Raw genomic sequence first — 14,341 nt, forward strand, 5'->3', positions numbered from 1 at the left:
AAATAAAATAAAATTACAGATTATATTTTTACTTGCTCAATTATATTGAAATATAAACAAATATAAATGAAATTCCAGCATAATTTAATGCAGATAAAATACATAAACTTTCAATCTACATAGGAGATCTTCAGGTTAATGTATTCCAAAATAGAATGTGAAGAAAGGAACATTTTAAAATTATTTGAAAACTCTCAATATAAACAATATAAACAAAACTAACTAATAGTTCATAATCAAAATTTAAAATATATTATTAAAAATGAAAAAATAAAAGAAGGAAAATATTGATTTTAAAAGATTTTAATTAGTGATGTAACGAATATTCGGTTACTACCCAGTATTCGGCCTATTCGACCTATTTTTCGCTATTCGGCCGAATACCGAATATTTAATCACTATTCGGCCGAATACTGAATACCTAAAAACAGGAGTAAGAAATAACAAAAACACAGTAAATTAATCATTTTGGAAACTTTTATTAATGCTAAACATTAAATTATAATTATTAACGTTAATAAAAAATAGTGTCTAACCCTAGTAAATTATTTCGTAATTAAAATAGTATTATAACCTTTATCTAGCCCGATATCTTATGGCATTGATGGCATGTAGGTTAGAACGTATCGGGCATTAGTGTTATTGTTTAGTTAATTATGTTATATTCGTATTCTTGTATATTTTAATCTTTTTTACGATATTTTAAAATGATTTACGAAACGTTTTATTGAAACTTATCGTATTTAATGAAATAATTATTTATTTCTAGAAGATGAGTAACTACTATATAATTTATTTTATATATAAAGCAAAGAATGGGCATTTCTTATTATATGCAAAAGATAACATTTGAAATCATGTTAATTTTAAAAATATTGACAAAAACAATAGCAACAAAATATCACAAAGCTTCACAAATAGAAACCCCCCAATAATATACTTGAACTGTTTCACATCTGGGGAGAAACTAAACCATATGTCCCCACTAAAGTATATATCCTTAGGGTACTATTTAGTCTACAAATACGTAGTAAAAATAAAATTTTACTGCTTAATTAAAGAGTTAAAAAGATCAATTGCAAATAAAATAACTTATAAGTTATAACTTACATCTAAATACCAACAATTGCTGAATCATATCGGGCTATTTACAGCTATTACATAAATTATAAACCAATTTGGCACTAGAGGTAGACGTAAGGCTCAATCTCATATTAACTTTAATAATTATAATTTAATTAATACATTTAAATAATTTAGACCTACTGGAAGAAAAAATCGGTGACATCGGGCCAATAGAGAGCAGGGTGCGCGATCCTTGCATAATGAGGTTTGCGCGCTAATTTTTATATGTGCGTTAATCAAGCCGAATAGTTTGGCCAAATATTCGGCCATTCGGCCACACTTCTGGCTGAATATTCGGTATTCGGTCACGCTCCTGGCCGAATATTCGGTATTCGGCTGAGGCCGAATATACTATTCGTTACATCACTAATTTTAATTAAAAAATAGATTTTTTAAATATTAAGAGCTTAAATGTAAAAATCAATAAAATTACATAAATATCCCAGTATGCAGTCAGAAAAAGAACAGATGGATGTGTAAAATATATATTATTTAATTTTCTTCATTATAAATCAGAATTCAACTGATCAAGAAAACATTATTAACAACATATGTAATTAAGTAATTATAAATATTTCATATATTTCACATAATAAAGTTTATGTATGAAGCATCTTTTTATAAAAATAAACAAACTATTTAGTGACAGTTACATTAAATATTTTATTATTATTTTACAGATTAATAAATAGAACTTAAATAATTTTACAAAATAGTCTCAATAAATATTTGTATATTATGACAATAACTTTGTTAAAACTGGTATTACTTAAATAGAAACACAAAAAATATTAAAACCGGTTGTAAAAGTCCAATATATTGATTGGACTTTTACAACTGGTTTCGGTATTTTTTGTGTTTTTCTATTTGTATATTATTTTTAAAATGCTGAAAGATTTAAATGTGAAAAAAAGTCAAGCTAAATAATTAGTGAAATAAAATATTCTTTTTTCTTACACATTATTTTGTAAATATAAAAAACAAACACTTAAAGCATAGTGTTATATTTGTACTTGTAATAAATATATTATTTATACTTTGTACTATGTTTTACATGCTCATGCATATTTCATAAAGTGGTAGCATATACAGCAGAGAATATTCAGGAACGATTTATTGTAATCATTCTTTCTGTTAGTCTTTATAAAGAACTTTTATTTGTAAAATATTTATTTTTTTTAAACTAATTCTGATTTTAAATTGACTGAATAGTTATTAATTTAATGTAAAAATTTTAGAATTGTAAAAACATTCCCAAAAAAATCCTTAAAAATTGCATTAACCCTTTAAAATCCATGTCCTCTAGAGATTTAGTTCAAATGAAATCCTCTTGTTTCAATTAATTCAGAATAAAGTTTTTACTTTTTCAACACATCTTTTATGACTCTGTAATAATCCTGGGGACAAACAATAAATTTATTTTTCTTAATGCCATTTCTACAACTCCAAAATCTCTATCATTCAGTAGAAATGAATGCCCCGATAACAGACACCTATGATCAATGACAGCTACCTTATGTTCAGCAGATTGGACAATCATTAACTGTGTTAAAGCTAATTTTATATTCCTGTTTTGTTCCTGCACACATATTGCTATAAGCTATAATATGTTTTTCACTTCTAAGATTTTTTACATGTTTCACAAGCCGATCTGATAGCATGCTCCACAAAAGCAAATCAAATACTAATTTTGTTTAAAGTAAATTTTATAAATTCTTGGAATCAAGTAGTTGTTGCACATGTGTGTGGACATGTGCAATAAATGGATTGAATGGAACATAACACATAGGTAACGAAAGTGAAGTCATTGCACATGCATGTGGACATCTGACAGACAGACAAAAGTCCTAACATAAGCACTTCATCACTATAGTGGTGCGTGCTAAAAATGGGCTTTCCTGAGGCACATCCAGCTCATCTCAGTTCCCAGTTCCAGTCCAAATAGGCTCCCTGCCTATAAATTTTGCACTACTGATGGAGAGCTCTTACAGTAAAATAGTAAACTTTGTAGTTACAAACAACAGAGGTACAACTGAGTTAACATGGAAAAATCAATAAATTTTCTTCTGGAATAAAAAAACAAAATATTTGTAGTGTAATTAAAACAACTTTTTACAGAAATACTGGAAAGGATAATTCACACTCAAGAACCTTAGAAGTCCAATAACAACACTTTAATGTAAAACTAACATTTTTGACCATACCCCACTCTTCCTCAGGTTTTTAACCAGTAAGATTCAAACATGAAATGCATACAACATGTTTAGAACATAAAATACATAGAACAATTTTTAAAAATAATTTCTAAACATGTTGTTCTATGTATTCCATGTTCAAATCTTACTGGTTAAAAACCTGAGGAAGACTGGGATAATACAGTCAAAAACATTAGTTTTCCATTAAAGTGTTGTTGTTACTGGACTTCTAAGGTTCTCGAGTGTGAATTTGTAGCATAGTAGAATATAATAAGTTTTACAGTAATACCACAGGGGTAGTTATTTTTCCCCCAAATAAAAGACAAAGTTAGAAAAAACACATGGATTAATGCTGTACGGAGGCTTTACTTTTATTTGTCCATCTTCATTAATTATAAAAACATTCCTAAAATTTCATGGATATTTTATTCCCAATAAACAATAATGTCTGTCACTGTCTCTGATAATACCATCTGGAAAATAGCATAGACATGGCATTTCTGGGCAATGCATTTTTCATCGAGCAGAAAATATCTGAAGAGTTGGATCAGCTAGAGATATGTAGGGGTTTGTTTTTGTATCTTTTTACTGTTCCAAAAATGTGACTAAGCCTTGTTGCTCGTTTGTATTCGTTTTCAAGTTACTGGTTTATTCCAAGCTTGTGGTAAACTTGTTCTTGGTTCTATTTTTTCTTTTTTACTAATAAAAAAGTAAGACATGCTGCATGCTTGCATCTATCAAGAAGACCAGCCTTGCATGAGCAAAAAGCGTTAATCATTTTCCATTGGTCATTAAGCTGAAAAAAATAATATACTGCCATTAAGTTAATATGTTTATGTTGATTCTTTTATCAGTTCTCTTACATCAAGGGTCACCAAAAGCCTGCAAGGTCAGTTCATCCAACCCACTGCTGCCCTGTGCCACAAATAGGTTAAAATATAATTATTTATGCAGAAATATCTTAGATAAACTTACTATGTATGAAAAATTAAAATAAGTGTAAGTAAAAATGCTAAAATTGGTCCAATTTGATTTTTGCATTTGATAGTAATATAATATTTAGGAAAATCAGTGAATAAAAAATTTGGCAACTTTTTGCAACATTGGATATCAGAGTGCTTTTTTGTGTAAGTACTGTACTGTACTTGAAATAAAGTTTCTAAGAAAACCAATTATGAGCTTGCTGCAGTGATCATGTTTGTGTATTGGTAAATAAATATATTGGTTGACTTTGTTTTTTGTGTATTTAGTGTACTGTATTGAACAAAATGGTTATGTGGCTCGCACTTGTCATTATCTGGCCTGTTGTGAAAAAAGTTTGGTGACCCCTGTCATATGTTCTATGTTGATGACAGTAATCTTGCATGTACGTTTTCTTTTGCAATAAACATTACAGAAATTTTTAAAATTTTTGTATTAATATTTTTATTTTTAATATAAAACAAATTTTTATAAAAATGTATTTATACATTTTTATCAAATCAAATTTTAATAACATTTTAAAATGATCAAAAGAGATGTAATATAGATGATTAACTTTCCTTTGGGAAATTTACTTTTAATGGAATTTATTAGCTAGATTTAGGTACATGTATTGTGGAATACATTTACCAAAAGCTGTATAAATATACAGCTTTTGGTAAATGTATATTTGGTAAATTGAATATTTTGAATAACTATGAAAATGGCCCGTTTATTTTAATTTTTTTCCTGCTCTAAAAAACATGATCCTCAAAAGTGACAGGAAGTATTTCTTAAAACTATGTTCATTGCACCTATGTAAGTACACGTTTGTAATTATGTTTCTCAAATTTCCACCGCAAGATAGCACTTACCATCGCACCATCTGATCTAGGCAGGAAGCGTATTCACAGGTCAACATAGCTCACCTGCCAAGACCTCGGTTCAGAATTTCCAAATAACTGAGCTGAACCTTTCCAAACTCTAATGATTATCTTTGCAAGTAACAATTAGTTTCATTAAAATGCTTCTAGAAAAATTCTTTTAATAAGTGTTTTCAAGGTTCCTTAAAATATATAAAGCTAGTTTTCATATAATAATTTGTACATTAAATAGTCTTAAAAATGTTTAAATTATTTAATTACCTGAGCCCTATAAATAGCACTTTTTAGGACTTATCACACACTATTGAAAACTCACTCAGAGACTGATGAACATTAAGTATTTATTTGTAACCACAGTATGCATTTCAGACAGACAAGCTGAAGTGAGTTTTTGATAGTGTGTGATAAGTTCTAAAAAGTGATATTTATAGTGCTCAGATAATTAATTAATAATAGTGGGACAAGAAGCATAATATTAATTCATAATGTCTAAATTGAGTTCATTATTATATACTTTATAACTATTCACTACTTAAAAAAACTGGATTTAATTATATATAATGAAACAATACCAGTAATATCCAGCAATTTACTAAATAATAAACAAATGTTTGTTTTGTTACTATTTAGTAAATTGCAGGATATTATTGGTATTGTTTCATTATATATTCATTATTTATATATTTTACTTCTGTTGGTATTGTAAAAATATTTTAATTTTTCATTAGGCTATATAAAAATTTGAATTGCATTTTATGGGTTTTATACAATTACAATTTTTAAAAAAATGCTTTCATAATTAAAATTTAAAGATTAAAATATAAAAAATGAATTTTATGACTTTTAATATATACTATATGTCTCAACAATTTAGCAATCACAAGTAAAAAAAAATAGTGTTAAGCATTTCATACATCGTAAAGAATATTAGTTATTGCCAAGTGCATACATTTCAAATTTTTTGTTAAACTAATAAAAATATATTATTTCCGAGTTTCAAAGTAATAATTATAATAGTGATTTTGAAAAATATCAAAAATTATAGAAATCAGTATGTAAAACCAAAACTTTTGAATGTTAAGCATTTCATTACAATCTGTTTCATGTATCTTGGCTGGGGAATGCATAGTACTCAATTGGAGCTCTGTTAGTTTTATAAAGTTCAAGAGTACCAGTTTGGTAATGCACAATGAACTTGTCATATTGTTGACAAACAAACAATCTGCTCCCTTTTCTAAGAAATAGATTGGTCTCTACTACTGAACTTTTTTACAGCCCTGGCAATATTCATGAAATGAGCTGTAAACATTTTTATTTAATGCAAGTAAATTACATTTGATTTTTGAGTCCATCTTTCTCTTTCATTCATTTACAATATTTAAAAATTATCAACTGATTTTATTCAAATAATTAATTACCGTCAAATAGTAAAAAATAACATAATCCTAAAAGAATGAAATAATAACCACAAATGTTAAACAAAGCTATTATTCAAGAATTTCCAAAAACTTAGGAAACAATGTAAAATTAATAGGTCTTAAACTTATGGTAGCTAAGTGCAGTATTTATTTATAAAACAAACTTTACTAGAAAATAAAATATTAATATGTAAAATGCACTGTAAAATACAAATTGTACAGTACATTTTACTGTACTGTACAATTTGTTTCAAAGGTTTAGCTTTTATTTTATTACTACTGGTATATGGAAAGTAGCACATATTATATAGATATTAGTTGCTATTTCAAGTATAATTTATTTGAATCTATGTTTTTAAAATAAAAATCTATACAGTAACTCTTGGTATTTACAAGGATTAGGTTCCTTAGAAATCTCACAAATACCAAATAGGAAGACCAATGGGAAAATCAAGTACATTCTTGTGGGTCAAGCCATTGTGGCTGTGCAGAAGCATATTCATCTCTCAGGAATTTTTAAACTATTATTTGCCTATTGAGTTCAGTAAAAGCTATTAATGTATATTTTATTCATATTTCTTATTCATGTTATATTAAAAATATTAGTCTTATACTTTTGGACAATTTTGGAAGAGTTACAACAGCTTAGTGAAACTAAGTTAATGTTAGTTGATGGGCTGTTTTATTCATTTCCTTCAAAACTTTAGCATATGAAAACAGGCTGCTTCCAAAGCTTACTTAACTTGAGACTGTATTCAGAAATATTGTTTGATTTTTGCAACTCCTTGCACAAACTATAAACAGTGCTTTATATTTTTGAAAGCTTATTCCTTTATTCCTGTTCATCATCCTTCTCCTTGCAATCATGGAAATTTCTGTAACCATCATGTGCAATTCCTCATTTGTTGGCTCTGCAGCTGTCTGGTATACTAAGTTCCCAAAATCATCTGTGTAATAGCTTCAATTTGATAGTACAATAGTCACTGTATATTGCTTGGTTGTGTCAAAAAAAAATTAGAAATAACAAAGAGTATGTTTTTACAAGTACAGTGCTGTAATTGAAATATTGTAAAAGCAATTCACAAATACACAAATGTTTCATGAATAGGCATGTAAGTAGTCACAACTTTTCAATCACAAATAAGCAAAAACACAAATACCAAGAGTTACCTTATTTTATATATTAGGCATTCTCTTAAAATACAACCATCTCAATGATCATTATTTTTATGTTATTATAATACAAATGAGAACATCTAGAATAGGGATGGTGAACCTTTTTGAGCCTGCATGCCATATAGTAAGCATACTTAGCTTTAAAGACATTTATGCATGTCAAAGTTTTAGACTTCGAATAATGATATATAAAGAAATTAAACAAATATGCTTTAATTATGAGTGTAAAAAAGTTGATCAAAAGAAAGATGATCAGGTGATAAACCAAAAGGATGATTGACCAATGATAAATTGAAATCGTGTAATGTTACATGCCAGATGATTTCTCATTATGTGCCACTTTAGACATGCATGCCATAGGTTTGCCACCTCTGATCTAGGATCAGCAATGTATTATTAAATATATTGATGAAAGAAACTTGAAAAAATGTTAACAAGAATATTGTGTTTAGTATATGATTTTATGTTTTAAAAACCAAATCATAAAATATTAAATAATATGCATAATTCTAAATTATCAGACATTAAAATCCTACTTAGCTTAAAGTTAATAAATAAATAAACTAACAATTCTATTCTAGTTTTATTCTGGATAATCACATTACTTCTATTCATGATATTAAACTAGGAGAAAACTAGTTTCAACAATATAAAAATAATTATACGATCATCAGTTCAAAAATTATCAGGTAGGTTCTAAAAGTATTGTGATTTAATTTTGATGTTTGAAGTTCTATTCATAAAGAAAAAGCTAAACACCAGTAGACCTATCATACATACATCAAAGCATACAACTGAATGTGAAATAGAATCATAAAAATTGATACTCTTAAAGAATTTTAAAGTTTGAAAAAAGAAAATGACTTCTATGTTTGAAGTTTCAGTTAACTTTTGAGAAATAATTTATAAAAATATCTGTATAATAATATTAACTTATCTACATTTTTTCTAAATGTTTTCTTTTAAAAGTAATAATTAGTTGCGCTATCCAAATATTGTTATTTTCTACTAACTAAATTAATTATCATTCTAATTCTAGTGAATAATTATTCTATTGCCTGTATAATTTAACAAAAAATTGTTAACATATCAGGTCATTAATAATTCTTATACTGGATAATTCACAGATTATTTCTGAAGGTCATTTTGTACCTGATGTAATATTTTACTAGAGATAAAAAATATGACACTGTAAAAGTTTTTTCATATTAAAATTATAAAAAGTATATAAATATGTAATGAACCATACTACTTGTAGTTCTAGAAAATTAATCCATTACATAATAATGGATTAATTTTCTAAAACTATTATATACAGATATGTTTTATGGCATAATATAAAAAATTCTGGAGATGTGGTTATACATAATGCCCATGTGTGCATGTACATGTATACAAACAAATATATTTTTCTAAATGTGTATGTATGTATAGATATACATACACACATATTATATAAATATAACAAAATTCATCACTTACATTAAGAAAATTGACTTTTTCAGACAATATCCATTTAATGTAGATCAGGTCACATATAGTCAAACAAATATGATATGAACAAAGTTTTAAACTAATTTTACAATTAATTTATAGATTTTATAGATATTTTATTAAAAATTGAAATTACTTTTGTAAGCAATAATAAAATTTTGTCAAATATTGTTACTAAAAGTAATTTTGTATAAGGAATTTTATCAATGGAATTCTAGATTTAGAAATTATGCATTTAAAGTGCTCAGTTACAATGTATTTTAGTCAAATACTTTATCTGTATACAACAGTGTATTCAGTTCCAAGTGTACAAGTAGTTATAATAGTCAAATGTATTACAAAAAAAAGTATAATAATAATCTTATAAAACTGTTAATTTTTATTAAATTATTCAGAATTAGAAAAATTAGGTCAAATTTATTTATGATAAAGTATGATAAATATGTAATGAATCATACTACTTGTAGTTCTAGAAAATTAATCCATTACATAATAATGGATTAATTTTCATTTTGGTCAAATATTCATTTTAACTTTCTGGTCTATAATTTATGAAGATAAAATATGAAGTTACAGTCATATTTTCATACATTAATTTTTGTGCAAATATTTTGTACAATTTATAATAGTAAAAGAAAATGATCAGTAAAATAAGACATCAAAATATGAGTTGTTAATAATGATTATAGCAAAGTATCTTAAGCAAACTTGTTCAATCTGAATTTCTAAAACTCTCAAGTTACAAAAAACTTAAAAAGACATACTGTATACTTTTAATCAAATGAAGAGAAGAGCTTTAAAGTAAACGTCACAGTTTGGTATTTACTAAAGCATTAAACTAAAAATATCCATGGATCATTACTGTTTCAAATTGGTATTATTTTAAACCACTATATTGTTTTATTATGTTTAAAAATCAAATTTACACAATTTAAATTCATTATCATCTTTAGAAATATTAACATTTTATTAAAATTTAAATATATGCATATATATTTAAGTAATTTAGTTATCATATTAAATATGAAAAGTCTAGCAGTATTAGAAAACTAACATTTGATTACTTTATTTCTAATTTCCATTTTTAAATACAATTTCATCATTTCATTTAATTATCAAATTAAAATATACCAAAACAATGAAGAAACATTTCAAAATAAGAAAAGTGTGTTTATAATTTGTCCTTTTCATGCATCTTAATAACACAAAAATCACATGGAGATGGAGGCTCTTCTCTACCTCAATATATGAAACTTGTTTGAAAAAAAAAACAAAAACCATTTCTCTAGTGATGACACAATGTAAAAACATGTTGATGCACTATTTAAATTCAATTGAAATTGTTGTAAATCCAAACATTCAAATGCATTTTTAAAGTTATTGTTCCTCAGGTATCAGATATTTTGATAGTCAAAATTAAAAAAAAATTACAATGCCATAGAATTATTTTGATTATCTTACCAATGTTATTACTTCATATAATCTAATAATATCTCATTCTATATAAATAGTTATTCTTAAAATAAACTAAAAATTTTTCTTATAATATTCTAGTAAAGAATCTAATATTAAATTTAAAATTCTTCTTACAACTCAAAGTAATATCCCCGTACATAAAGCAATAATAATTACATACTAATAAATAAATAAATCTTCACAGTATTTTACAATAAAATGCTTTTTTTGAAGTCTCGAGAATCAATTAAAATTTTTAATCTAACATATCATTTGTTAGTAACGCGGTCTTCAAGTATATTATCCAAACAACACTAATCTAAATTTCCATCTCAGCATAACCATTACATAAACTAAAAAGGCCATTTTCACGTTACGAATAAACACATAACCTGAAATATGTGGAAGCCTAATTTGTTTTGGTAATATAAACAAAATAACCATGTTATTATTAAAAACACACTTATTACATAATATAGTTGTAAAAAAACTTAACTTAATGAAGAGATATATACTTGCAGATGTAAATTTATAAAAACATATTGTACACAATTAATAAATTTACATACTTATTAAATTCTAACTGTATATAGTTTTCTGATGTTATGAATATTTATGTATTATTCAAATTTCATGTATAAATGTTTGGTTGATTGAAAAAAATACCTTGTGTACACTTTTAGGATCTTTGATCCACGCTTTATACATTTCTTCTACGTAAACAGAGGAACTGCCATTGAGAAATGATTCTTGAGCCGCTCTTTCCATATAACATCGTCCAAGAACAACACCAAACTTTCCTTTATTCACAAAGGACCACATGGGTCCGAAATTTATAGCAAACGTCCTAACTCTTTGCATATTTAAAATGTCTTAATCGGAAACTTCGTTTCCGAAGTCACCCAAGAGCAGATATTTATAAACTCAGTTCGAAAATAGGATCTACAGCTACTGGATTTCCAGCGTCACCTGTAAAGTAATCAATTTATTTAATTATTACTTATTCAACTTTATATACAATTTAATATCATTTTTTATAACAATAAATCGTCTGTTATGAATTTATATAACATATATTCTTACTTGGATTGATGCACTTTCCCACTTATTGCAAAACTGACGGTGACGTCAATTAATGTCTTCGTTATCGAAATGTGAGAAATAGTGATTCGAAGTAAAACGGAAATTTCTCTGCTCTCGGTTTAAATTATGTTTATTTCTTTTTTTATAAACATTTTAATTTTAATTTACTATTTTTAAAAAGTTATTTTTTTATTATTGGTTTTTTGTTTTGTTTTTAGATAGAAATTTATTTCTAAATATCCGTTTACTTAGGAAAAAAAGAATGAAAAATTTTCGAGTATCGTTTAATTTTAAGGATTATTTATTTTTTTTTTTTTTTTTGTAAATTCTAAACTCGGTGATTTTTCGTGGTTCTAAAATGACGAATTTCAAACAAAAATCGTAAAAAAATCGCTTAGTAATAAACGAAATTACATGTTTTTGTTAAATATACAGCACGTCACTTTGATTAATCTCAATGCAATTTTGGGTTAAATAGTAATTTCCTAAAGCATAAATATATTTTTCTTTATGTTTTATATAGTTCCTAGACATCATAACTCATGATCAAATAAAATTTGAAATGAACCAATTAGCATCCACTTTCCTTCCTATTGGTCTATTACTGTGTCTGGATTGGGTGTGTTATGAATGAGGATATCAAGAATTAAATATTAATTGTTTTTCTTCTGTAGAAGATTCGAATCAATTTTGGAGAAATTAGTATTAAATATTGCCATATTTTCTTTGCCCTTGTGGTATAAATATAAAATAATTGTAGCATTTACAGGGTGGTTTGTTTGGCACCCGGAGGTAAAGCGGGCCGATTTTACCTTTTTTTGTGAACAAATGAAAATTGTGTAGAATATTTCTTTATTCATAAAAAGCATTCTTATAGATTTTATTTTATTTTATATAATAAAAATAACATTAATTTATAAGGGTCCTAAGTTTTCTCAGGCCGGAGAAAAAATCCCCACTCGATGGCCCTGAACATTTAGAACATTCTAAATTATTTTCTTGTTACAGTAAGCGTTTATTTTGATCGTTTAATAACTGTTCCTGTAATTGCCATTTTCCAAAGGAACTGTTGAAACGAGTTTTTCCACTTGGAAAATTTTAATGTTATGACGTGTATCGTACAAGCACCGACCGATTAAAGAAAACTAACAAATTAAAGAAAACTACAAATGCAAACTGTAAATGTACCGTAGAAAATGAGAAAAACTGCTGAATAATAATCAATTAAATCCCGATTTTATTAATTGTATCGGATAATGCCTATTAAAATATTGGACTTTATAATATTTGCTACTTCAGTTTCTAATGTTTAATTTTTATAAATATTCAAATAACATTTCATTGTTTTTATAATTTATATATTAATTTTAAAAATTAAATTCAACTGAAAAGAACAAAAAATTAATTAAATATCCTACATCAAAATATACAGTAAATTAGTAATTATAACTTAATTTCAGAATTAATGTTATACAGTTATGTTATTAAGTTTACGAAAGATGATTTTTTTATGAAATTCTTTTGTTGTTTTTGTCCTTGTGTACTTTGAAAGCTCTTTTTCAAATCCATTGTAGTTTCGGTCAGGATGGAGAGCGCTGGATTCCACATAAAAATGGTGACAGTATACTCCTAGGCCTACTTCATTCGCATCTTTATTCATCCTCCTAATCAACAGATTAATAAGATATCTTAGGATACTCGTAAATAAATAAAACAAAACAAAAAAAGGCATCCCAATTACTGTTTTAATTTGTTTAAACGTGATCATTTTACAAAACAAATGTTATATGTGACTGCAACTGAACAGAGCTGAGTTCAAGTTCTTATACTCAGTTTCAGTAGCTTATCCAGGTCACGGGTTTGAAGTATCCGTAATAAATTGTGCATAGAATTGTTTTGTAAATAAATTTTAAAAAGACTTGTATATAAGTTTTTTTTTTTTCTTTTGTTAAGGAAAGATTTGTATAAGTGTTGGCTTGTCACCTGTAAAGTTTTTATACTGTTTTGCATATTTTTGCAGAGGCGTAGTCTCTAATAAAAAGTCGTCTGTGCAGTAGAAGACTGTTGTTCCTGGTAATTGGACATGGCAAAAAATGAAGACATTTTAATCTTTTCTGCGTATTTTTAACGTGTGAAAATCGCCAGCCATTTTTTTTAAAAGAAGAGATATGTATCTCTTCTCTTTCTCGGATACATCGGTTTTGTTCTAATTTTGTAGCATACTTTAATACTAATATTGTGGAATTAAATGGGATAAAATATAGTAAGACCCCGCTTAACGCGGGGGATGCGTTCGTAGACGACAAAGCGCTAAACGAAACAGCGTTAAACGAGGTCATTTTAACATAGAGTAAATAGGAACAGGGAAACACGCGACCAAAAATAAACAAATTTTACTTTAATCTTAAATTTATTTTTGTGACGAAGGACCTGACTTTTCTGGAACGCTTGTTTTTTGCAATAAAGTCGTAAAGTTTCATTTGTCGCTTTTTTCTTTCCTTAAGCAAATGTCGGTAGCAGAACATCGCATTCAAAACGCCTCGTCTTGCTT

At 26.6% G+C, this 14,341-nt stretch overlaps 1 protein-coding gene across 2 annotated transcripts in view; it reads right to left on the reverse strand.

The window, feature by feature from the left end:
- The window catches only part of Ogdh (oxoglutarate dehydrogenase Nc73EF), a 110,061-nt gene extending 98,161 nt beyond the window's left edge, over positions 1-11,900 (reverse strand). For both annotated transcript variants that reach the window (XM_067268752.1, XM_067268750.1), the window contains exons 1-2: positions 11,791-11,900; positions 11,374-11,676 (exon numbers count right to left, since the gene is read on the reverse strand). In XM_067268752.1, the coding sequence (XP_067124853.1) occupies positions 11,374-11,568 (195 nt within the window). In that variant the 5' untranslated portion in view covers positions 11,569-11,676; positions 11,791-11,900. The remainder of the gene's footprint in view (positions 1-11,373; positions 11,677-11,790) is intronic.
- Between the last annotated feature and the right edge of the window lie 2,441 nt (positions 11,901-14,341).

Source organism: Centruroides vittatus, unplaced genomic scaffold (assembly GCF_030686945.1).
Source record: "Centruroides vittatus isolate TY-2023 unplaced genomic scaffold, ASM3068694v2 contig_3343, whole genome shotgun sequence".
Taxonomy (NCBI): Eukaryota; Metazoa; Arthropoda; class Arachnida; order Scorpiones; family Buthidae; genus Centruroides; species Centruroides vittatus.